General features: G+C 37.2%; 2 protein-coding genes across 2 annotated transcripts in view; both read right to left on the reverse strand.

Annotated features, from left to right (window-relative positions):
- hip1 (huntingtin interacting protein 1) overlaps positions 1 to 22,617 on the reverse strand; it is a 63,693-nt gene extending 41,076 nt beyond the window's left edge. The window contains exon 1 of the mRNA XM_081370110.1: positions 22,261 to 22,617. Within this exon, the coding sequence (XP_081226236.1) occupies positions 22,261 to 22,380 (120 nt within the window). The 5' untranslated portion in view covers positions 22,381 to 22,617. The remainder of the gene's footprint in view (positions 1 to 22,260) is intronic.
- LOC308693715 (E3 ubiquitin-protein ligase TRIM39-like) overlaps positions 1 to 24,322 on the reverse strand; it is a gene marked incomplete at both ends in the record, with an annotated part of 764,022 nt that overhangs the window by 107,894 nt on the left and 631,806 nt on the right. The window lies entirely within an intron of this gene.

Below are 24,322 nucleotides of genomic sequence, written 5' to 3' on the forward strand. Positions count from 1 at the left end.
CTCTTTAAACAGGAGAGCTAAACACAAAGGGTTTTAATTAAGTATAGTGTGAACAGAAATATGTAAGAACATATAAATAATAAATCGTTAGGCATTTATTAGAAAATTAGTCAGTACATAAAACTTGCTAGCTGTTAGTGATATTTTATGGTAGTAGCAGTAGTATAGTTTTATGTTTTGCCATGTCAGCATCTGCAATGGCAAAAACTGAATTACATAAATAAAGTAAAAAATATAAACCAAGCAAACAGAAAAAACACAGCAATTAATATTATAAAGTTAACAATTCCAAAACCTTTTCTGGTAAAATCTTCCTAAACAAGCTTACCAAACAAGTGAGCTTACTTCATAAAAATGCTTTTTACTTGCATTTTCATTTAAAGTAAAAGCAAAAATTTGTCAATCTTGTACAACCTACATGACATCTGGTGAACATCACCTGATTTCAAAAATCTTGTTTTAAGGGAGATTAAAAGTCTGTTTGAGATTTCAGGATGGATTTAAGGTAATCAAGTGATACTTTATAAATGACAAGCAAAAATACTGTGGTCTTTTTACCACAGAACTTGTGTAAATTCTGTTTGCTAAATGATATGCATTTAATTTAAGATGACCTATAATGTTCCCATGGCCCATTTATATTTAATTCAACTTAAATAAATATAATTTAGCATATAAAAAGCATGTCAAACATAAAAAAAATAAAATAAAAAAAAACATAAAAACACAAACAGATGTGTCTATTAAAATACTTTACTGTTCAAAAGGGTCCATAAGGTTTTTTAAAAAAATAAATTAATACCTTTATGTACAAGGACACATTAAATTGATCAAAGTGACAGTAAAGACAGTAATCAAATGCTGTTCTTGTAAACCTTCTATTCAACAAAAATGTTTCCACACCAAATCAGTATATTAGAATGATTTCTGAAGGATCATGTGACAGCAAATGAGTAGCAAATGTAAAATAGTATAACAACTTAATTCTCATTTTATGTATTTTAAAGTGTAATTTATTCATGTGATGGCAAAGCTACATTTTGCCATCACAGGAATAAATTAAAATTACATTTTAAAATACATAAAAAGAGAATTAAATTGTAATAATATTTTACGATATTACTGTTACTGTATATAAAAGCAGCCTTGGTGAGCATAAGAGATTTCTTTAAAAATAAATCTTACCAACCCCAAACTTTTGAACGGTTGTGTATTTCCATATTATATGATAGAATATTATATATCTCAGAGAATTATATTCTCAGAGTTTCTGTTCTCTTACTTGCATAAATCCCCAATATAAAATCTATTGCAAAAAAAGCAATTGTTTAGAGAGACATCCAAAAAAAGGTACAAGATCAGTTGATCTGGACATGATACCAGTCAATGTATAACCAAAACACTCATGGAGGAAAAATGGGGAGGGGGGGCATGCTCATCCAAACAAAGCATGCTCTTTAAAGGGCAATCACTTCCTGGTACCGTGTGGTAGGCCCATCGGGACAGTTTACACTGTTGTGCTTCATTGGTCAAGCATATTCAAGCCAGAGAGACGCTACAACAGTGTAGTGTGACTGCCAATGAGTCACTGCCCACACACTGTCTATGTCTGTCCATCTCCCACTGACCACAAGTCTGAAAAACTGCTTACACTCCTTGGTAAATGACAAACAATTTAGATAATGAATAAAAAAAATGATAACGTTACAGTGGATCTGAGCGCACTGTATCCGTCATCACTGTGTAAATGTGACCTTTGCTGCTACCCACAGGATTCCCACATCTTTAGACCAAGGAATTTTCATGACTTCTCAAAGACTTCATAAAATGCAATTTCTAGTTGCTGAATTATTTTATAGAGAAGAATAGCAATTAAACATGTATATTTTTATAGAAATTTCAATTACTTTAAAAGATCATAATTCCCATAACTGGAAAAATAAAAGGATTTTTCATAACTTGAGGGTCAACAATAATATTATATATATATATATATATATATATATATATATATATATATATATATATATATATATACACACACGTGTGTGTACGTAGACGCACAAACAGACATATATGATATATATAAAAGACATTATGTAAACAAACTTTTATGTTAGATGCGATTAATCATGATTAATCGATTTGACAGCACAAATATGTGCATGTATATATATATATATATTATCATACTTTGCATTCAAATTTAGGCTATGTAAGAAAAAAAGACAATTTGGTAGAGACGTAAAATAATCAACAATCAGCATCTAATATGACCACATTCCCTGCATTATTTGCATTAATGGTCTGTTTGACAGCAGCATGACCTGAACGCTGTTTCTGTCACAGGCCTCTGGCCGCCCGCCAAACTGCATAGGATTTTTAATCCACAGCGAGCGAACCGCGTGTTCTGCTGTCTCAGGGCTTTTCATACATGCCCTCCTGCTGTCAATGACCTCAACAAACCCTCTTCACCCTCTACACCGCAGGAGGAGCTACAGTACATGTCAACATGTGAGATTGAAAGAGTGTGAAAACTTGCTTGAAACTTTTTAAAGCTGAGAAATAGATAAATACTTAAAATCAGAAAAAGAAAGATATTGCAAGGAAACTGCAACTATTGTAGATGCAGGAAGTGACACGCTGAGAGTAGAGATTGGCTGCTTAAAGGGAGGCAAGATTACGACTGTCTGGCTCAGTGTGGGTGAGTCCTGGAAAAACAGAGTGGGACAAGATTAGGCTCCTCCCGAGAATTCCTCCATGGGCACGGCACCAACACAGGAAGGAACACAAGCACAAAAGATGCAGGGTCATACAATTAACTGCTTTAAAGAAGGAAAAGATATGGGAATAATAGAAACAGAATTGCCTTAATTTGCATTAAAGTGACAGCAACAAAAAAATATAGCTGCGAGCAGCGATTACGGGCCCAAGCCGGTGGCACCGCAACCCCGGTGCCTTTAGTCACCTAAAGGCACCGGGGTGGCAGTACCGCCGGCTTTGTCCCTTCATCGCTGCTCGCAGCTATATTTATATATATATATATATATATATATATATATATATATATATATATATATATATATATATATATATATAAAGGCCAAAAATATTGCTTGACTTACCTTATTCTGATTTTATGATACACTCAAAATATTCCACAACAAATCCTTTAAATTTAATGTAAAAATAAAAATGAAAGAAAGCAGTGTTGGGCTCACGTAACCCTCTCATTAGAATCAAAATGTTTCAACATTTGCGATGTATTTGGATGCTAAACTATTCTTTATTATAGGCTTTGTTCTTCACTCGTGTTCCAATATCGACGCAAAAATGTGCTTGGAAACACCACAGTGGAGCGGTGCTTACTGTGAATGTATGAATTGTACTACTGACTATTTAGAGCAGTGTAATTGTTATATGTTAGGTTGACTATTTTATGAAGGCCATAATGAACAGGCTGCGATGTCAAGATTACAATGCTGGAATGTGTGTGTGTGTGTGTGTTCATGTTTTTCTATCCCGGTGGGGACTTCAACCTGAATGCATACAGACTCATGGGGACTCGTGTCACAGTGGGGACCTAAATAGAGGTCCCCATGGGTAAACAAGCTTATAAATCATACAGAATGAGTTTTTTTGGAAATGTAAAAATGCAGAAAGTTTTCTGTGATAGGTAGGTTTAGGGCTTGGGTAAGTGTGAGGAGATAGCATATACAGTTTATGCAGTATAAAAAAAATTAAGGCTATGGAGAGTCCCCACAAAGATAGTAAACCGTGTGTGTGTGTGTGTGTGTGTGTGTGTGTGTGTGTGTGTGTGTGTGTGTGTGTGTGTGTGTGTGTGCGTGTGTGGCGTGGGCGCGTTTGAACAGTGGACACATAAAAACATACTCCGTCATTATACAGGACGACATTCAAACTGCAAAGTGTTAACTTATATTTGTGTACAGTCGCAATAAAACACAACATTGTGCTTTTGTAAAATAATTTCAAGCAATCCACCCCCCGAAAGGCGCTAATTTTAAAATTAAACTAAAATGCTCACGGCTGCACGGGCATTCATAACGGTGCGCGTCCACGGCGAGGAATGAGCGAGGAATGTTTTTCAGTTAATTCCTACTTCCATAGGAATTCTTTTGAAATGCTTGCTCAACTACTATCAATGTCAGTGCGGACGAGCATATTTTACTTTCATTTTTAAGTTGGCGATTCAAAAGCCCCCAGTGTTGTCACACGTCGATTAACCGGTGGTAAAATATTCTCAAAGTCACATATTAACTAGTATATTTTTATATAGATACAATAGGCCTACCTGATTTTGAACACAAGAGGGCAGTATAGCCCTATGTATAAGCAGGAGTAACTAAAAACTCAGAGTCTGAAATATCCAAAAAATCCACATTCAGACCAAAATATCTGACTTCCAGATGGCCGGAGCTAATGAATGTTAATTAGAAAGTTGTCCGGCTTGATGAGTACAATATAAAACTTTTTTTTTTTTTACTGTAGTTAAAACTAACCCGCCCACTTTTGTCGAAATTTATCGACAATTTAGTGTGTTTCATCAAGATCAGTTAATGTATGCATAAGTTATTCCACTTCGTGTTTCTCTTTTCTCGCCATAAATTCGTTTCCTCGCCACGGCCAAACCGTTCGAGATATCAAAAATCCGTCCGCAATTTAGAATCCTCAATGTCTTGACTTCATGCTGACCGAGTTTGGTGGGGATTGGATGAATTCTCTAGGAGGAGTACTTCGCATTCCACAGCAAGCGTTTTCCAAACAACCCATAATAGCCGACTTCCTGTTGGGCTGGCGTAAAACTTGACCGGGGGAAAGTTGTTCGGCCCGATGAGATCTATATGTGTACCGAGTTTCATATTAATTCATGCAAGCGTGTTTGATCTATGGACCAAGTTTTGGGACACCGTTCAAGGGGGCGCTGTTGAGCCCCCCTGCCACGCCCGGGTACCAGCTTCAGCCCGTCCCTGATGGCAGGGGGTTCTGACTTGTGTGCAAAGTTTCAAGAGTTTTTGAGCACGTTAAGGACCCCAAAAGCCCCTGAAACCTTGATTAACAATATAAAAGCAATAGTCAAATCCCCCCCTCCCCTCACACACACAGAGACACAGAGAGAGGGAGAGAAAATTCTTCAGAAAATCCACATTCAAACCAAAATATCTCTCTTCCTGTTGGTCAGAGATCGTTAATGTAAATTAGAAAGTTGTCCGTCTTGATGAGAACAATACACATACCAAGTTTTGTTGCTGTTGATAAAACTAACCCCCCCACTTATGACTAAAGGTGGCGCTACTGAGCCATTTCACCACGCCCGTTTCTGAAACTTTGCACAAGTCTACGGGCTAATAAATGTGATGTGTCTGTCGAGTTTCATCCAATTTCAAGTATGTTAAGAGTCTCAAAAGCATCAAAAAAGAATATTAAAGTTTGAAGCGTTGCCATGGCAACAGTATTAAAGATATCAAAAATCCTTTCACAGGTCTACATCTGCCGTGTGTTTACATTATACAAATAAAGTTTGAAGCAAATCGGGTAAAAATAAGAGGGTGATTTCAAAGCATTTTGAAAGGGACACACTTCCTGCTGCCTGTTGGTGGCGCTATAACTTTGACTCACAATAGTCACATCCATGTGATCGGCCTCTTACAACGAACACACTGCTGAAGTTTCATCAAGATCAGTTAATGTATGCAGAAGTTATAACACACTTCCTGTTTAATTTTTTCGCCATAAATTTGTTTCCTCGCCACGGCCAAACCGTTCGAGATATCAAAAATCCGTCCGCAATTTAGCATCCTCAATGTCTTGACTTCATGCACACCGGGTTTGGAGGCGAATGGATGAATTCCCTAGGAGGAGTACATTAAATTCCACAGCATGCGTTTCCAAACAACGCTAAATAGCCAACTTCCTGTTTGGCTGGCGTAAAACTTAGAGCACGAAAGTTGTTTGGCCCGATGAGATCTATATGTGTACCGAGTTTCATATTATTACATGCAAGCGTGTTTGATTTATGGACACGTGTTTGGATCCCGTTCCAGGGGGCGCTGTCGAGCCCCCCTGCCACGCCCGGGTACCAGCTTCAGTCCGGCCCTGATGGCCGCGGGTTCTGACGTGTGTGCAAAATTTCAAGAGTTTTCGAGCATGTTAAGGGCCCCAAAAGTGCCCGAAAGGTTGACAAAATAATAATAATAATAATAAATATAGCTGCGAGCAGCGATTACGGGCCCAAGCCAGTGGCACCGCAACCCCGGTGCCTTTAGTTACCTAAAGGCACCGGGGTGGCGGTACCGCCGGCTTTGGCCCTCCATCGCTGCTCGCAGCTATATTTATATATATATATATATATATATATATATATATATATATATATATATATTATGTTCAAAAGTTTGGGGTCAGTAAGATTTTTAATGTTTTTAGAGAAGGCTCTTCTGCTCACCAAGGCTGCATTTATTGATTAAAAATACTCTTCTGCTCACCAAGGCTGCATTTATTGATTAAAAATACAAACAAAAACAGTAATATTGTGAAATATTATTCCAATTTAAAACAGCTGTTTTCAATTTTTAAATATTTTACATAGTAATTCATTTCTGTGATCAAAGTTGAGTTTTCAGCATCATTACTCCAGTCTTCAGTGTCACATGATCCTTCAGAAATCATAATAATATGATGATTGATGCTCAATAAATATTCATTATTATTTTCAATGTTGAAAACAGTTGTGTACAGATTTTTTTTTTTCAAAATGCTTTGATGAATGTAAAGTTCAAAAGAACAGCATATATTTCAAATATATATATTTTTAACATTATAAATGTCTTTACTGTAACTGTTGATCAGTTTAACTCATCCTTCATAAATAAAAGTACTGATTTATTGTATTTATTTACCCCAAAAATAAAATTTTAATTATTACTAACCCAAAACTTTTGAGCGGTAGTGTTTAACGTTACAAAAGCTTTAGATTTCAGATAAATGCTGTTCTTTTGAACTTTCTATTCATCAAAGACTGTACACAACTGTTTTTGACATTTAAAATAATAATGAATGTTTCTTGAGTATCAATCATCATATTAGAATAATTTCTGAAGGATCATGTGACAGTGACGACTGGAGTAATGATGCTGAAAACTCAGCTTTGATCACAGGAATAAATAACAGTTTAAAATATATTAAAATAGAAATCAGCTGTTTTAAATTGGAATAATATTTTACAATATTACTGTTTTTGTTTGTATTTTTAATCAAATAAATGCAGCCTTGGTGAGCAGAAGAAACTTCTCTGTTATGTGCGCGCCACAGACTGCACGCACGTCCGCTTAGAGTTCCGCCTTTTGCCTTCCGTCAATATTACGTTATCAGAAAAATATTTTTTTAGAGAATCGATTTTTTGACATTTGTGAATCGATTCAGAATCGTCCACGTCCGCATCGCGATGCATCTAAGAATAAATTTTTTCTCCCACCCCTAGATTTCATACAACAGGTTAATAAACAGTTACAATTAAGTCACTTACATTTTAGATGCAATGTTGACTGTTTTTGTTCTGTTTCAGCAGCGAAAATAAACAAAGATCACGGCAGAACCATCACGCATCACGTGTTTTCTCATAACTGAACGATTCAGCATTTTTAACGAATCGGTTGACTCAAAGATTGAATGATCAATTCATAAACATCTGTCTTAATCATGATCGACTCATTCGAACAAATCGTTTGAACGAATGAATCAATGACTCGCTTATTAAGATGGATGCCTGGCGACACCTAATGGCGGTTTAGTGTTGTTTAAAAGCATCATTCTTTCCCACATGTGTGTGATTTGTGTGTGCAACATTATCATTATTTTTCTTACACTATTATATTAGCGATTTAAAAGCACCCACTCGTGTCACACGTCGATTAACCGGTGGGAAAATATCCTCAGACACATACCTAATACATGTATATTTAAATACAATATTGGCCTACCTGGTAAAAAGTTTTATATAATATTTTGATGTCCTTTTGGACACAAGAGGGCAGTATAGCCCTATGTTTGCTTTTTTGTTGAACCAAATAGCACTAAATAGCCTGTTTTAACTTTTTCATTCTTCTTGAATTGCAAAAACAGAATAAAATGGGTTTAATTGTGATATTTGTATACTTTTATATAGAAATAAATGGTATATAATTACATTTTTAGAAGATTTTTAGTGTTTCCTTTTTGGACATTATTTAATCCCTCGCCATAGCAAAACCGTTTGAGATATTTATTATCCATTCACAATTTAGCATATTTAATGTAGTTTCATCATGTTGAAAAAGTTTGGTACGAATAAAATAAATAGTTTAAGAGGAGTGGCTAAAAATTCAGAGGCTGATTTTGCAAAAAAATCCACATTCAGACCAAAATATCTGACTTCCTGATGGCCAGAGCTATTGAATGTAAATTAGAAAGTTGTCCGGCTTGATGAGAACAATATACAAACTATTTTTTCTTTACTGTAGTTAAAACTAACCCCCCCACTTTTGTCAAAAGCATGTTGAAAGTGACACACTTCCTGCTGCCAGTTGGTGGCGCTATAACTTTGACTCACAATAGCTACATCCATCTGATCGGCCTCTTACCACGAACACACTGCTGAAGTTTCATCAAGATCAGTTAATGTATGCAGAAGTTATTCCACTTCTGTGTTTCTCTTTTCTCGCCATAAATTCGATTCCTCGCCACAGCCAAACCGTTCGAGATATCAAAAATCCGTCCGCAATTTAGCATCCTCAATGTCTTGACTACATGCACACCGAGTTTGAAGGGGACACGGTGAATTTTCTAGGAGGAGTATTTCACATTCCACAGCAAGCGTTTTCCAAACAACCCATAATAGCCGACTTCCTGTTGGGCTGGCGTAAAACTTGACCGGGGTAAAGTTGTTCGGCCCGATGAGATCTATATGTGTACCGAGTTTCATATTAATTCATGCAAGCGTGTTTGATATATGGATCAAGTTTTAGAACCCCGTTTAAGGGGGCGCTGTTGAGCCCCCCAGCCACGCCCGGGTACCAGCTTCAGCCCGGCCCTGATGGCCGTGGGTTCTGACCTGTGTGCAAAGTTTCAAGAGTTTTTGAGCACGTTAAGGACCCCAAAAGCCCCTGAAACCTTGATTAACAATATAAAAGCAATAGTCAAATCCCCCCCTCCCCTCACACACACACAGACACAGAGAGAGGGAGAGAAAATTCTTCAGAAAATCCACATTCAAACCAAAATATCTCTCTTCCTGTTGGTCAGAGATGGTTCATGTAAATTAGAAAGTTGTCCGTCTTGATGAGAACAATACACATACCAAGTTTTGTTGCTGTTGATAAAACTAACCCCCCCACTTATGACTAAAGGTGGCGCTACTGAGCCCCTCACCACGCCCGTTTCTGAAACTTTGCACATGTCTACTGGATAATAAATGTGATGTGCCTGTCGAGTTTCATGCAATTTCAAGTATGTTAAGAGTCTCAAAAGCATAAAAAAAGAATATTAAAGTTTGATGCGTTGCCACGGCAACAGTATCTAAGATATCAATAATCCTTTCACAGGTTTACATCTGCCGTGTGTCTACATTGTACACATAAAGTTTGAAGCAAATCTGGTAAAAATAAGACAGTGATTTCAAAGCATTTTAATAGTGATGTACTTCCTGCTGCCTGTTGGTGGCGCTATAACTTTGACTCACAATAGTCACATCTGTGCGATCGGCCTCTTACAACGAACACACTGCTGAAGTTTCATCAAGATCAGTTAATGTATGCAGAAGTTATAACACACTTCCTGTTTCATTTTTTCGCCATAAATTCGTTTCCTCGCCACGGCCAAACCATTCGAGATATCAAAAATCCGTCCGCAATTTAGCATCCTCAATGTCTTGACTTCATGCACACCGAGTTTGGAGGCGAATCGATGAATTCCCTAGGAGGAGTACATTAAATTCCACAGCATGCGTTTCCAAACAACCCTAAATAGCCGACTTCCTGTTGGGCTGGCGTAAAACTTAGAGCACGAAAGTTGTTCGGCCCGATGAGTTCTATATGTGTACCAAGTTTCATATTATTACATGCAAGCGTGTCTGATTTATGGACAAGTGTTCGGATCCCGTTCCAGGGGGCGCTGTCGAGCCCCCCTGCCACGCCCGGGTACCAGCTTCAGTCCGGCCCTGATGGCCGCGGGTTCTGACCTGTGTGCAAAATTTCAAGAGTTTTCGAGCATGTTAAGGGCCCCAAAAGTGGCCGAAAGGTTGACAAAATAATAATAATAATAATAAATATAGCTGCGAGCAGCGATTACGGGCCCAAGCCGGTGGCACCGCAACCCCGGTGCCTTTAGGATGGCGGTGCCGCCGGCTTTGGCCCTTTATCGCTGCTCGCAGCTATATATATATATATATATATATATATATATATATATATATATATATATATATATATATATACATACATATATATATTTATTTATTTATTCATTCATTCATTCATTTTTTTATTTTTTTATTATTATTATTATTTTTTTATTCAGATTTTATGATACACTCAAAATATTCCACAACAAATCCTTTAAATTTAATGTAAAAGTAAAAATGAAAGTAAGCAGTGTTGGGCTCACGTAACCCTCTCATCAGAATCAAAATGTTTCAACATTTGCGATGTATTTGGATGCTAAACTATTCTTTATTATAGGCTTTGTTCTTCACTCGTGTTCCAATATTGATGGAAAAAATCATCCTCTTCACATGCGCAAAAATTTGCTTGGAAACATCACAGTGGAGCGAGGGGTGCTTACTGTGAATGTACGAATTGTACTACTGACTATTTAGAGCAGTGTAATTTTTATATGTTAGGTTGACTATTTTATTATTATATTTTATTAAGGCTATAATGAACAGGCTGCGATGTCAAGATTGTAATGCTGGAGTGTGTGTGTGTGTGTGTGTGTGTGTGTGTGTGTGTGTGTGTGTGTGTGTTCATGTTTTTCTATCCCGGTGGGGACTTTAACCTGAATGCACACAGACTCATGGGGACTCGTGTCACAGTGGGGACCTAAATAGAGGTACCCATGGGTAAACAAGATTATAAATCATACAGAATGAGTTTTTTTGGAAATGTAAAAATGCAGAAAGTTTTATGGGATAGGTAGGTTTAGGGGTAGGGTTAGTGTGAGGAGATAGAATATACAGTTTGTACAGTATAAAAACCATTAAGTCCATGGAAAGTACCCACAAAGATAGTCAAGTCAAGTCAAGTCATCTTCATTTATATAGCGCTTTTAACAATGTAGATTGTCTCAAAGCAGCTTTACAGAGATTTCTGCAAAAATGCAGAAAGTTTTATAGTAAACCGTGTGTGTGTGTGTGTGTGTGTGTGGCGTGGGCGCGATTGAACAGTAGACACATAAAAACATACTCCATCATTATACAGGACGACATTCAGACTGCAAAGTGTTAACTTATATTTGTGTACAGTTGCAATAAAACACAAAATTGTGCTTTTGTAAAATAATTTCAAGCAATCCACCCCCCGAAAGGCGCTAATTTTAAAATGAAACTAAAATGCTCATGGCTGCACGGGCATTCATAACGGTGCACGTCCACGGCGAGGAACGAGCAGAACAATTTTTATATGTTAGGTTGACTATTTTATTATTATATTTTATTAAGGCTATAATGAACAGGCTGCGATGTCAAGATTGTAATGCTGGAGTGTGTGTGTGTGTGTGTGTGTGTGTGTGTGTGTTCATGTTTTTCTATCCCGGTGGGGACTTTAACCTGAATGCACACAGACTCATGGGGACTCGTGTCACAGTGGGGACCTAAATAGAGGTCCCCATGGGTAAACAAGATTATAAATCATACAGAATGAGTTTTTTTGGAAATGTAAAAATGCAGAAAGTTTTATGGGATAGGTAGGTTTAGGGGTAGGGTTAGTGTGAGGAGATAGAATATACAGTTTGTACAGTATAAAAACCATTAAGTCCATGGAGAGTACCCACAAAGATAGTAAACCGTGTGTGTGTGTGTGTGTGTGTGTGTGTGGCGTGGGCGCGATTGAACAGTAGACACATAAAAACATACTCCATCATTATACAGGACGACATTCAAACTGCAAAGTGTTAACTTATATTTGTGTACAGTTGCAATAAAACACAAAATTGTGCTTTTGTAAAATAATTTCAAGCAATCCACCCCCCGAAAGGCGCTAATTTTAAAATGAAACTAAAATGCTCATGGCTGCACGGGCATTCATAACGGTGCACGTCCACGGCGAGGAACGAGCAGAACAGAGTGAACGTTTTTCAGTTAATTCCTACTTCCATAGGAATTCATTTGAAACGCTCGCTCAACCAATATAAATGTCAGTGCGGAAGAACATATTTTACTTTAGTTTTTAAGTTAGCGATTAAAAAGCCCCCAGCGGTGTCACACGTCAGTTAACCGGTGGTAAAATATTCTCACCGTCACATACCTAGTATATTTATATATAGATATAATAGGCCTACCTGATTTTGAACACAAGAGGGCAGTATAGCACTATGTTTGACTTTATTTATGTATTGTTTAGACTAAACAACCATTCTGGCAGTTTTTAAACTTAAAATTCATTCTTAAATTGAAAAAAAAAGAATAAAATGTTTAGTTGTGATGTTTGTATACTTTTATATAGAAATAAATGGTATATAATTACATTTTTAGAAAATTTGAGGCTTTTAGTGTTTCCTTTTTGGACATTACTTTAATCCCTCGCCATAGCAAAACCGTTTGAGATATTTATAATCCGTTCACAATTTAGCATATTTAATGTATTTTCATCATGTTGAAAAAGTTTGGTGGGAATAAAATAAATAGTTTAAGAGGAGTGGCTAAAAATTCATAGGCTGATTTTGCAAAAAAATCCACATTCAGACCAAAATATCTGACTTCCTTTTGCTCTGAGCTAATGAATGTAAATTAGAAAGTTGTCCGGCTTGATGAGAACAATATAAAAAATTTTTTTTTTACTGTATTTAAAACTAACCCCCCCACTTTTGTCAAAAGCATGTTGAAAGTGACACACTTCCTGCTGCCAGTTGGTGGCGCTATAACTTTGACTCACAATAGTCACATCCATCTGATCGGCCTCTTACCACGAACACACTGCTGAAGTTTCATCAAGATCAGTTGATGTATGCAGAAGTTATAACACTTCGTGTCTCTCTTTTCTCGCCATAAATTCGTTTCCTCACCACGGCCAAACCGTTCAAGATATCAAAAATCCGTCCGCAATTTAGCATCCTCAATGTCTTTACTTCATGCTGACTGAGTTTGGAGGTGATTGAATGAATTCTCTAGGAGGAGTACATCACATTCCACAGCAAGCGTTTTCCAAACAACCCATAATAGCTGACTTCCTGTTGGGCTGGCGTGAAACTTGTCAGAAGGAAAGTTGTTCGGCCCGACGAAATCTATATGTGTACCGAGTTTCATATTACTTCATGCAAGCGTGTTTGATATATGGACCAAGTTTTCAGACCCTGTTCAAGAGGGCGCTGTTGAGCCCCCCTGCCACGCCCGTTTCTGAAACTTTTCACATGTCTACTGGCTAATACGTGTTATGTGTCTGTCGAGTTTCATCCAATTTCAAGCATGTTAAGAGTCTCAAACGCATCCGAAAAGAATATTAAAACTTGATGCGTTGCCACGGCAACAGTATCTAAGATATCAATAATCCTTTCACAGGTCTACATCTGCCCTGTGTTTACATTATACACAAAGTTTGAAGCAAATCGGGTAAAATTAAGAGGGTGACTTCAAAGCATTTTGAAAGTGACACACTTCCTGCTGCCAGTTGGTGGCGCTATAACTTTGACTCACAATAGTCACATCCATGTGATCGGCCTCTTACAACGAACACACTGCTGAAGTTTCATCAAGATCAGTTAATGTATGCAGAAGTTATAACACACTTCCTGTGTCCCATTATTCGCCATAAATTAGTTTCCTCGCCACGGCCAAACCGTTCGAGATATCAAAAATCCGTTCGCAAGAATTCATCCTCAATGTCTTGACTTTATTCTCACCGAGTTTGGTGGCGATCGGATGAAATCCCTAGGAGGAGTATTTCACATTCCATTGTATGCGTTTTCCAAACAACGTATAATAACCGACTTCCTGTTGGGCTTTTGTAAAACTTAGAGCACGAAAGTTGTTCGGCCCGATGAGATCTATATGTGTACTGAGTTTCATATTATTACATGCAAGCGTGTTTGATTTATGGACCAAGTTTTCGGACCCCATTCCAGGGGGCGCTGTCGAGCCCCCCTGCCACGCCCCAGTACCAGCTTCAGCCCGGCCCTGATGGCCGCAGGTTCTGACGTGTGTGCAAAATTTCAAGAGTTTTTGAGCATGTTAAGGGCCCCAAAAGTGGCAAAAAGGCAAAAAAAAAAATAATGAAGAAAAAAAAAAAAAAAAAAAATAATAATCCTTACGGAAACAATAGGGCCTTCGCCCTTTCAGGGCTTGGGCCCTAATAATAATAATAATAATAATAATCCTACCGAAAACAATAGGGCCTTCGCCCCTTCAGGGCTTGGGCCCTAATAATAATCCTACCGGAAACAATAGGGCCTTCGCCCTTTCAGGGCTTGGGCCCTAAAAATTTCACTGTAAGGGTTCACACTTGGCAGGTTTGGTCTGATTAAAACGAACTCAGGTGCGATTGCTCTGTTAGTGCGGTTCATTTGAATGAGTGTGAACGCTGCCCTCCGAACCCTGGTGTGCACCAAACAAGCGGGCCGAGAGTGCTGAAAATGTGGGTCTCGGTCCGCTAAACAAACGAACTCTGGTGCGGTTTGAAAATGAAATATGAACGCAACACTGGCCAAAGATATCTAAACGAACCAAAAACAGGATGTGATGTCACAATATGCAACCCTTAAAAGGACAGAATGCTCGACCATACTTGGTTTTTCGTCATTGGAACTTTTTGTATCTTTATGTTTGGTCTTAAAAATGACAATCTGAACGCTAAATGAACCAAGATTAAATGTATCATTTTCTTTTTTGGTCTGCATTTACACCCTAAAATATCACAGATAGATTGAGAATTTAGGGAAGAAAACTCAGGCTGTGCCCAACCAAAGATTTTCCTAGTCAACTAGGTACTTGTTTATTTAAGCCATTAAATCACATTTGTGATATTATTTAATTACTTAAATATATACTGGGGAGGGGGCATCAGAAAATGGATTGAGTTTTAGGTCTGAGAAGGAACATTTTGCGTAACATTGCTAACATTGTTCTACATTAGAGAGAAATACTAAATCATATTAATGAGCCTTTAAATCTAAGCTTGTTGTGAGATGTAGTGTAGTAGTCAGTAGTAGTGAGACAACATTAATAATTTAGAAATAAACTAGTGTTTTCTGAGTCAGTGTTGTCTGCAAAGATGAAATTAGCGACGCTGATTCATCATCTCCACAGTATTGTGGATGAGCCGGTCTAATTTAGCTTCCACACTCCGCACAAACACTTGGATAATTATCCACCTAATTCTAATGCACATTTATCTACGTTTCGATTTGACATAATTTGACATAATAACCTGACCGACATAATTATCACATGGACCAGCCGAGTTAACGATCAGTCCATCACAGACTGCGTGACATTGCCACTTTCTGTCCAGTTTTTTTAATTATTAAATTAATAATTAAATAATTTTAATTAAAATTTGGTCGGCCAATCCTCTGTTCACCGACTAACGTTTAGTTGACTATCAGGCAGCAGTCCTATGAAAAATGTAATAATTTTATTTTACAGACAAGTGTACAGCTGTAAAATGTCTACAGTAATATCTATGGCTGTCTTGAAATGTTAAACCGCAAAGCTTTAATTTTGACAGAAAACATCAAAATAGTTTCATAGGAAAAGCAGATTAGTATTATACTACGGGGATGTTGAATGCTTGAATCTGATTGGTTGATGAACGTTCTAAGGCAAACGCACGGCTAAAGTAGTTCCATTACATGTCCACATCACTTTGCCAAATGATTTCAGTGATTTCAAAAGGTCCTTACAGCCTACAACAGCAAAAAAAAAAAAAAAACACAACGACACTAACCAAACAAATAAATATAGTATAAACAATAGGATAAAAATGATTAATTATTTCCATGTTTCCATGCCGTTTTACTATGTACAGAAAGCACATACTCGGTATACCGTAACCTTAAGGCCCGTACACACCGGGACGAATATCGGCGCACGTTATTCGCCAGCGTTTTTCAACGTGTTTTTTGTGTTCACACCCAAGCGATTTTTGCTGACGATGAGCCGAGTGAACATGCAAATTCATTCCCTGACATTAGATGGCGCTTAATACCACTCCATAACAGTTCTCTTTTATCAAGAATTTTGTAGTCGCTGTCGCGTTTGTCATAGTTCTTTATGTTCCGACACCAACGAGACCAGCAGCTCTACATTAGTCTTGCCTTGCATCTTCCTCGTCTTATTTCTTCCCGGCAGTGTTTAGACGCTACTCGGCATATATCTTCTTCGCCGTTACGTATGTGTGCTCGGCAAGACCGTTTTGTGTTTGAGCGCCCCCAAGTTGTGTTTTACTGTAACTTCAGAAGCTCCAAACACGTGAGCAAAAGCGCCAATCTCATTGGTCGGATAGTTTTTGACGCGGCGCGTCAAACCAAAAAAACGAACCCGAGGCGTTTTTTTAAAAATGACGCTTTTACGCGTGGCGTTTTTCGCGTCGGTGTGCACACTCACATTGGCGCCCTTTGTTTAGTCACGAGGCGTTAAACGTCGGCGAATATCGCGCGCGAAATTCGTCCCGGTGTGAACAGGCCTTTAGTATAAGTGGAATAAATGACTCCGTTCCGTTGAATTGTTAGAAAATAATGCATACCTGCTTCGCACCGTAGCCACATTTCCACCTCTGGTGTGCATTATTTTCTAATAATTTAACGGACGGTCATCAATTATTCCTTACATACTCAAGAGGGGTGTATTGGTACACATAATATTTATACCAAAACTTTCGGTACAGGGTTGGTATTGGTTTGGTACACACGTGTACCACTGCACATGTGGAACTTCTCAGTGTATGGAGTAAAAACCACTCTTTTTTCAAAACCAGATCAGTTTTCCCCCTATCGAACCGTCATTTTTGAGTACCAATACACCCCTTATTTTCATTAAAGATTTTATTTTTTAAAAATGTGCACAGGTGAACCAAAAGTAAATGCGGTCAACTTTACTTTACTTTCATATAGACTATCTTGAACTTTGCCTGATACAAAATGTTCTGCAGGATGTTTACTATAATATGATTGGCAGATGACTTATTTTGGCAACACTCGCTTAACATGTTATTTAATCGGCGTAGATTCCGACTCCGAGGCTGGCCGGATGTCCCTCTGCTAGACTCTGACCACAACAAAGGTTCTCTGCTTAGATTTCCTCCATATAAACCTAAAGTTAAGTAGACCCTAGTCTTCTAACACCCAGCCACAAGGCAAGCCATGCTCATGTCATTACAGAGAACCACACTAACATCCTCTCATTTAAAACAGGCTGAACTCAAACCACAGAAGGCTCATTAATCTAAACATAGCGTTCCAAGAGCAGAAAAGAGATGGGATATTATGGGATCAGACTTCCTCCAGGCAAACTAGCTGATAAGGACTGCTCACAATAGCATTTCCTACTGAGACCTGATCAATTTGTGCTGTTTGAAGTATTATTTTTAGATATGAACGTTCATTTTAGGCTTTATAGTTAAAGAACCGCTTTGGTGAAAATCAAGTTTTTTTATGTTGTTTGTCTGTGTGGTGCTTTATGACAAACCATGTGCAAATTCATCGGTCAACACCATTGCTGGGTATTTTCTTCTTATAACTGCAGTGTACCAAAGACAGTCTACAAAACATGGTTTGAAACCTGCCTTCAAACTTATAACCAATCCCGTCAATGTGTGGGGCAGTGCTTCTCCTATAATTATTTCTAATGATACTGATTTTTAGGTTTGTGGAACGGGAACGTGGTTTGTGGAACATCAGCAACACATTATTTAACATTGATAACGTTCTCAAGCCAAAGGCTAATCATATTAATTAATGTATATTTAATTTCTGATTATATATAGCCTAGAATGTGTGCAAAGACAGCTCCCTTTACAAAATTCTGTTATAATCAATGAAGTTGTCTACATTGCACAATTAATTTTTTATTTACATCGTGTCACTTCGTAACACTTTGTTCATGAGAGGAATCGCAAACGTGCAGAATTCAGCCTAAACAAGAACTCCAGCCATTTGAATGGTGAGTGAATTCTGACTAAATTAAACACCCCTGATTGGTCACTGTGTTCAAGAGAACAACAAACATGTCTATGATTGGCTGCATTGCTCAACGCTGCAAAAACACATAGTAAATAGAAACATTTGATGTTCTCCAGAGCGCAAACACAAATACACATTGGAGCGTTAACCAAATTATTTCGTCAATATGATTTTATTACAGTATCATCTGATGGTGCTCTTGCTCTCGTTTGAGGCTGCTTAAAGGTGCATTAAGCAACTTTTCATGTTAAAAATACCCGTTTTCTAACCCATACATGCTTAAACAATTGCCTGATGGGCTGAATGAGCCCTTCTCTGATCACTGAGATTGTCTCTATAATCCTGTAAAGTAAAATAAATAAGAGGGATTCGGGCCGGAATTTTAGACTGGGCGTGACGTCATGCGCGTTCACGGCACGCTCACCTGGCTATGTCTGGCAGATTTGTGTATTCGCCACCATTCTCCGTAGAAGATGGATTCTAAGAGACCGGCTTGTAGTTAATTTCAAACACCAACGCAAACTCCACGTAAGATAAAAAAAGAAAACTTTTGTCCGTGAGCGTGCACACTTCTGGTTGCAGTCTCGCTTGCCGCCAGTGGGGGCATAGTTCTGCAAAAACTCAGAGACTTGCGCAATGCACCTTTAAGTTAGCACTCCCTGTATAATTCGCTCTTCTTCTTCTGAATCAGTTTTTGGTTCAAACATACATGGATGAATTAATCCATAATTTCCACTGTGTAGCGTTTACCATAGCTGACCGAGTGGATCAGGTAGTCCGAGCTCGTGTGATTGAGTGGAGGTGGGGACTCATTTGCATATTCATGGTACCATAAATACTAAAATAAGCAAGGGTATTTACATTCAAGGTATTTAAAATACTCTTTGTTTATATCTATATTGAGAATGTTTAAGTTGATTTTCAAAGATGAGTTTTGATGATTGACTGCAGGGGGACTTTAAGCTTCAAATCAAATCAATAAAATTAATTGTAAAATCAGGAAATTAACAACTGAACTCACGTTTCTGAGTCTGACCCAGAGAGCAGTCCTAAAGGGGTTCAAGAGCGCATGCGTCACATAAGTCTCACTAATCCATGTCACTGTCCTAGTTGTAAACAGGACTGAACTATGCACACTTGAATCAAACGTTATGCCGCAGATTGCGGACGTTGTTATGAAACCAGAAATTAAGCAAATTTTTGTTGCCTCCACAAACTCAGTCTCAAGAAATCTCTGCAAGAACGAGGTCATGCTGTTTTCAAACACTCCGAAACCCACCAGTAGGGCAGTCGGCTGCAGCTTCATTCATGTGACCTACTTTTCGTGATGGCTGTCTCTGGATGGGGAGGGCAAAGACCCCCAGAGAAGTGAGAAGAGTGCACGAACAATGAGAATGCATTTCTCCATACTTCACAACACACTTTCAGGCTCAAGCACCCAGACACTGACTGCATAATTCAATGTGCACTTTAAAGAAGGTCACGATAAACAAAATATTGTTTATTTTTCTATACAAGACTGAAGACCCATCGAAATACACTTTAGGCTAATGGCAAGAACCAAAATGCATGACCATCAAACTCAGCCCCCTGGTTTTAGTGCTACATCTTTGAGCCACTAAAAGCTTTTACGTCTGCTCAATACATGGGCAACCGTTTGGAAACTCAAGACTCAGTCAAAGAGGATCTCTTTGATTTTGAAACAGTCTCATGCTAATGAGTTAAACATCTTATAATGTGCATTAATATCATTTGATGAAAAAAGTGTGCATGTAATTGAATTATTAATGCCACTTTGCAAACCCATATAAGGAGTACCAGGTAGAACTTTGTTCCCGTCCTAAATCAATTACACTAGAATGTGAACTGATAAAATGAAGGTGTGATATGGGCAAAGGTTCACTGAACTGAAAGCTGAATTTAAAAGGCCATCAATTATCGTTCTGTAAACATGACAGTTTGCATGTCTACAATTAAATATTCATTTTATGATCTGGACAAACACGCAGCTTCAGGCATCAAAAATTATGTACCTTGACAAGTAAACACTATGGGGTAAAGTTCTATGAACTTCAAAGCAAAAAACACTTCCAAAAGCTTCACATTTCAACATCATATCAGACAGTGATCTCTTATAAAGCACGCAGGTTAGTTTGATTTAATGATGCATTAAATTAAAAACAAATAATGCAATTTCTGACTACCTACACTGTAAAAAATTTGCTGTAGTTTTGCAGCTGTTTGCCAGTAACTTACTGTAGATTTAAATTGATGTTATTTACTGGCAACAGTTTGTTCAAAGTTAAATGAACATTAAACATTAACAAGTCTTTGTCTTTAAAGAATAAAATTATAAAATGACAATCTAATGCAAAGCATTCTGGGAACCAGAAATCTTCATCAACCTTTTTCTGTTTTTTTTCCTTCAGATTTTGGTTCCCAGAATGCTTTGCATGAGGATGTTATTTTAGTTTTATTCTGTAAAGATAAAGACTTGTTAATGTTTAATGTTCATTTAATTTTGAACAAATTGTTGCCAGTAAATAACATCAATTTAAATCTACAGTAAGTTACTGGCAAGTAGCTGCCAGTAATACTGTAATTTCTACAGATTTTTCTAACAGTGTACTTTGCTCCATAACATTTGTTTTAGCTCACACTCACAATAATATTTTGCTAGCCAAGATGTTTTTTGAAAGATGGGAATAATTAATTGTGTTACTAATTTGGATGCATGATACATTGGCCACCATATCAGTTTCAGGCGATATATGTTCATTTTTTATGTTATCGTTATCAGCACGATACGAAAATTTGGTCGATAACCTAAAGCCGATAAATAATGTATTATTATTTCCTTCAGCTAAGACATTTCAGATGCGCACTGTTTGCCATGATGGTTTTGAATTGCTTGAAATATTATTGGAATCACTTCAAAAAGGAAAATACAGTTAAGTGCAACGTGGGCAGCGCAAGTCTGTCATATAGGCTACATAAAATTATAATGAGAACATCATTATAATTGTGTGCTTGAGACATGGATTTTAATGGTGAGACTTCTTTTTATAATCAGGCTCTCAAAAATGTATAAAATACCATTACACTGAAAATAATTGAGTGGGGTTTACTTTAAAACAAATTTCACTCAGAAATTACTAGTAAATTTCACAAAGAATTACAAAGAAATGGCAAGTAATACAAAGTGAAATAGCCATAACCATAACCCAATAATCTTTGCTTTACTTGCAACTTTGAAAAATATTTTTTTTACAGTGTACTTATTCCAATATTGACAAGTATCTATATTTAAGTAGTCACTAGATCATAATCATTCTATACTAATTTACTATACTATCATTCTATACTAATAATACTAATATTCCATTATTTCTCGTAACAAATGGCTATTTTTTGTCTTAATTCAGTCAAGATCTGAGTGGGATTTCAATTCTTCACTTTCGAATAGTTTGAATTCCATTTGTTGCTAGTACCATCAATTTCAATTCCTATAACTTGAAAATACTATAAAAGTATATTAGGTTATTTATAAATAGTTTGTTAAAATTTTAAATCTTAGTAAGACTTGAATTTAACTATAAAGTTCTGACCAGCAAACACATGTAACTACTGATAAGAAATGTAACCGTTAACATTCTAAAATAGCTAGCTTTACAGCTGGTAGCAAGTACTAGAATCTAATAAGTATTGGAATAGTTACTATTAGACTATCAGAATACTAGTCATTAAAAAACACAGTAGTTATTTTTAAGGAATGAATGTTAAAATGGGTTGCAATACGAAGGGCTCGTTGGCGATGCATTGGCTGCATGAAAAAGAAAAAAGAAAAGAAAAACTTGCCCCGCGGTGGTTACAGTTCCTTACCTGACTACGCTCGAAGTTTTCCTTTTCAGCTTCCAAACTGTTGGCACCACCAGTGCGACGGCTGAGCACTTTAGGAATCGGGTTGGGGACTTGCTGCATGGAACTCTTGACGCGGTCCATTCTGGAAAGAAAATCCAAACAGCGCGAGCGACGGAGACTTCTTAAATCAACATAAATAGAGTGCAATATAACGTGATTGAATCTAGTGATGAGCACGAAAAATCCAACCCCTCGTCGTTATCACAAAAGGTCATTTTCTACGTCCACCGCCCATGAATATCATTCCAGTGCTATCCGCTGTCTACTCGGGAGCGTGCAAAACATGCGTGTCTGCGCGCAACCACAGATCTGTAAAACAGCGAAAACACAGCGTCAGTTCGCGCGATATACTATATAAATCAACTCAAGCAAAAGCGTAGACTGTCAAAGGCTCCTCCCAGCGCTCCCACACACTGACTGGAGGAAAATCATTAGCTCCCGCCCTTCAAAACAGTTATCTTGGATACACACGTTTTACTACACTGAATCTTTCTCAGTGAATATTACTGAATATTTCTCAGATTTATTTGATTTTAGCGTATCTTTGGTATAACAGTAGGCCAAAAACAATCACGAAACTCAAAAAATCAAATAAAAATGAAAAAATGTTTCGTATAATAATAATTAAGCACAGTAAACAAATAGATATAGTCACTCTGAAGAACCATTTAATGTGACAACGTTTACAAATAATAATAAGATTTAAGTATAAATCATATTTATCAAATACACATTTGAACCAATGCATGAAACGGGTCGAATGCTACAAAAACATTCAAAGATTAGTGTTTTACTTAATGCTATGATAACTAGGCCTATAACATAAACAAAAATAGTTTTTTTATTTTATTATTTAATGCATTTAATACTTTTTAATACCATGTAGTATATTCGATTATTATTATTTTTGTGCACATGTACAAGTCTTTTTCAAACTTAACACATTTACTTACTTAGGCTACATGCATAGTCTATTTTAGAGAACTGAAACAGAGGGGCCTTGTGTTAACCTCAGCACTAATAATAAACCCTTCAACTTGAAGTTCTCCTATGTGAGGCCCATATCTATCTTTAAATTGTTTTTGTTTCATTTCGAAGTTAAGCAGGTCATATGGTCGTCTAACAGAAGCATGTATCGCTTATGGCGTATAGTAACCATTTGCCTGATTTATGTGATTTAATTTGTATTCCCTTTGTATTTGCTGCACCAATTAATCTCATTATTCCTTTATCAACAAAATATCATGTCAAACTTTTATTGTCTGCTGACTCCACTTGCATAACTCTATTAGATATCATGGGGCACCTGCATTCGCTAACTGTGTCCTATCTCTAAATGGGCAGAGGCCAGATTCAATTTCCCTGCTAAGCAAATTCTATCAAATGGCAGAGTCAGAGTTTTGTTTCAATGATTCAGTAGAATGACAGTGTGAAGTCTTGGTCTGTGACCTGATCATTATCTTCTCTGCCGTCAGCACAAGATGCCAGCCGCAGTCAACACCACTATGTTTGTCAGCAGAGGAACCTTGAAAATCAAAAGATCTTATTATATGATTGCTTTACTTTAATATGAGGAGGAAAAAACATTTCCTTTCAGAACACTGCAATACAATACATGAGTACACTTTGCAGGCTTTTGAGTATTTATGTGCACTGTCCTAATAGTGCTATTGTCCCAACGTGTCTTGTGTCTAGACTGACACTATCTGACATGACACTTTAAGTGCATGTGTTGTTCTGCTGACTCAAAATCAGATTCGTCTTAACAAGCCCCACACTATGACCTATATTAGTCTGACATGCATTTTAAGACCAACCACATCATAATGAATGATGACTGCAAAGGTAAGAAAATTTGTAAGAGTAGAAATTAAATTAATATATTTTATAAATAATCCTGATATAACAATATACTGAACTCAATGACTAAGCTAACCTTGCAGGTTTCCCTCTTGATCACTGTATTTTTGCTTATTTATTATATTGTCGGTATATTGTGTTTCTGATTTTACCTTATTTGTGT

Source organism: Scardinius erythrophthalmus (assembly GCF_964197995.2).
Source record: "Scardinius erythrophthalmus genome assembly, chromosome: 7".
Classification (NCBI taxonomy): Eukaryota; Metazoa; Chordata; class Actinopteri; order Cypriniformes; family Leuciscidae; genus Scardinius; species Scardinius erythrophthalmus.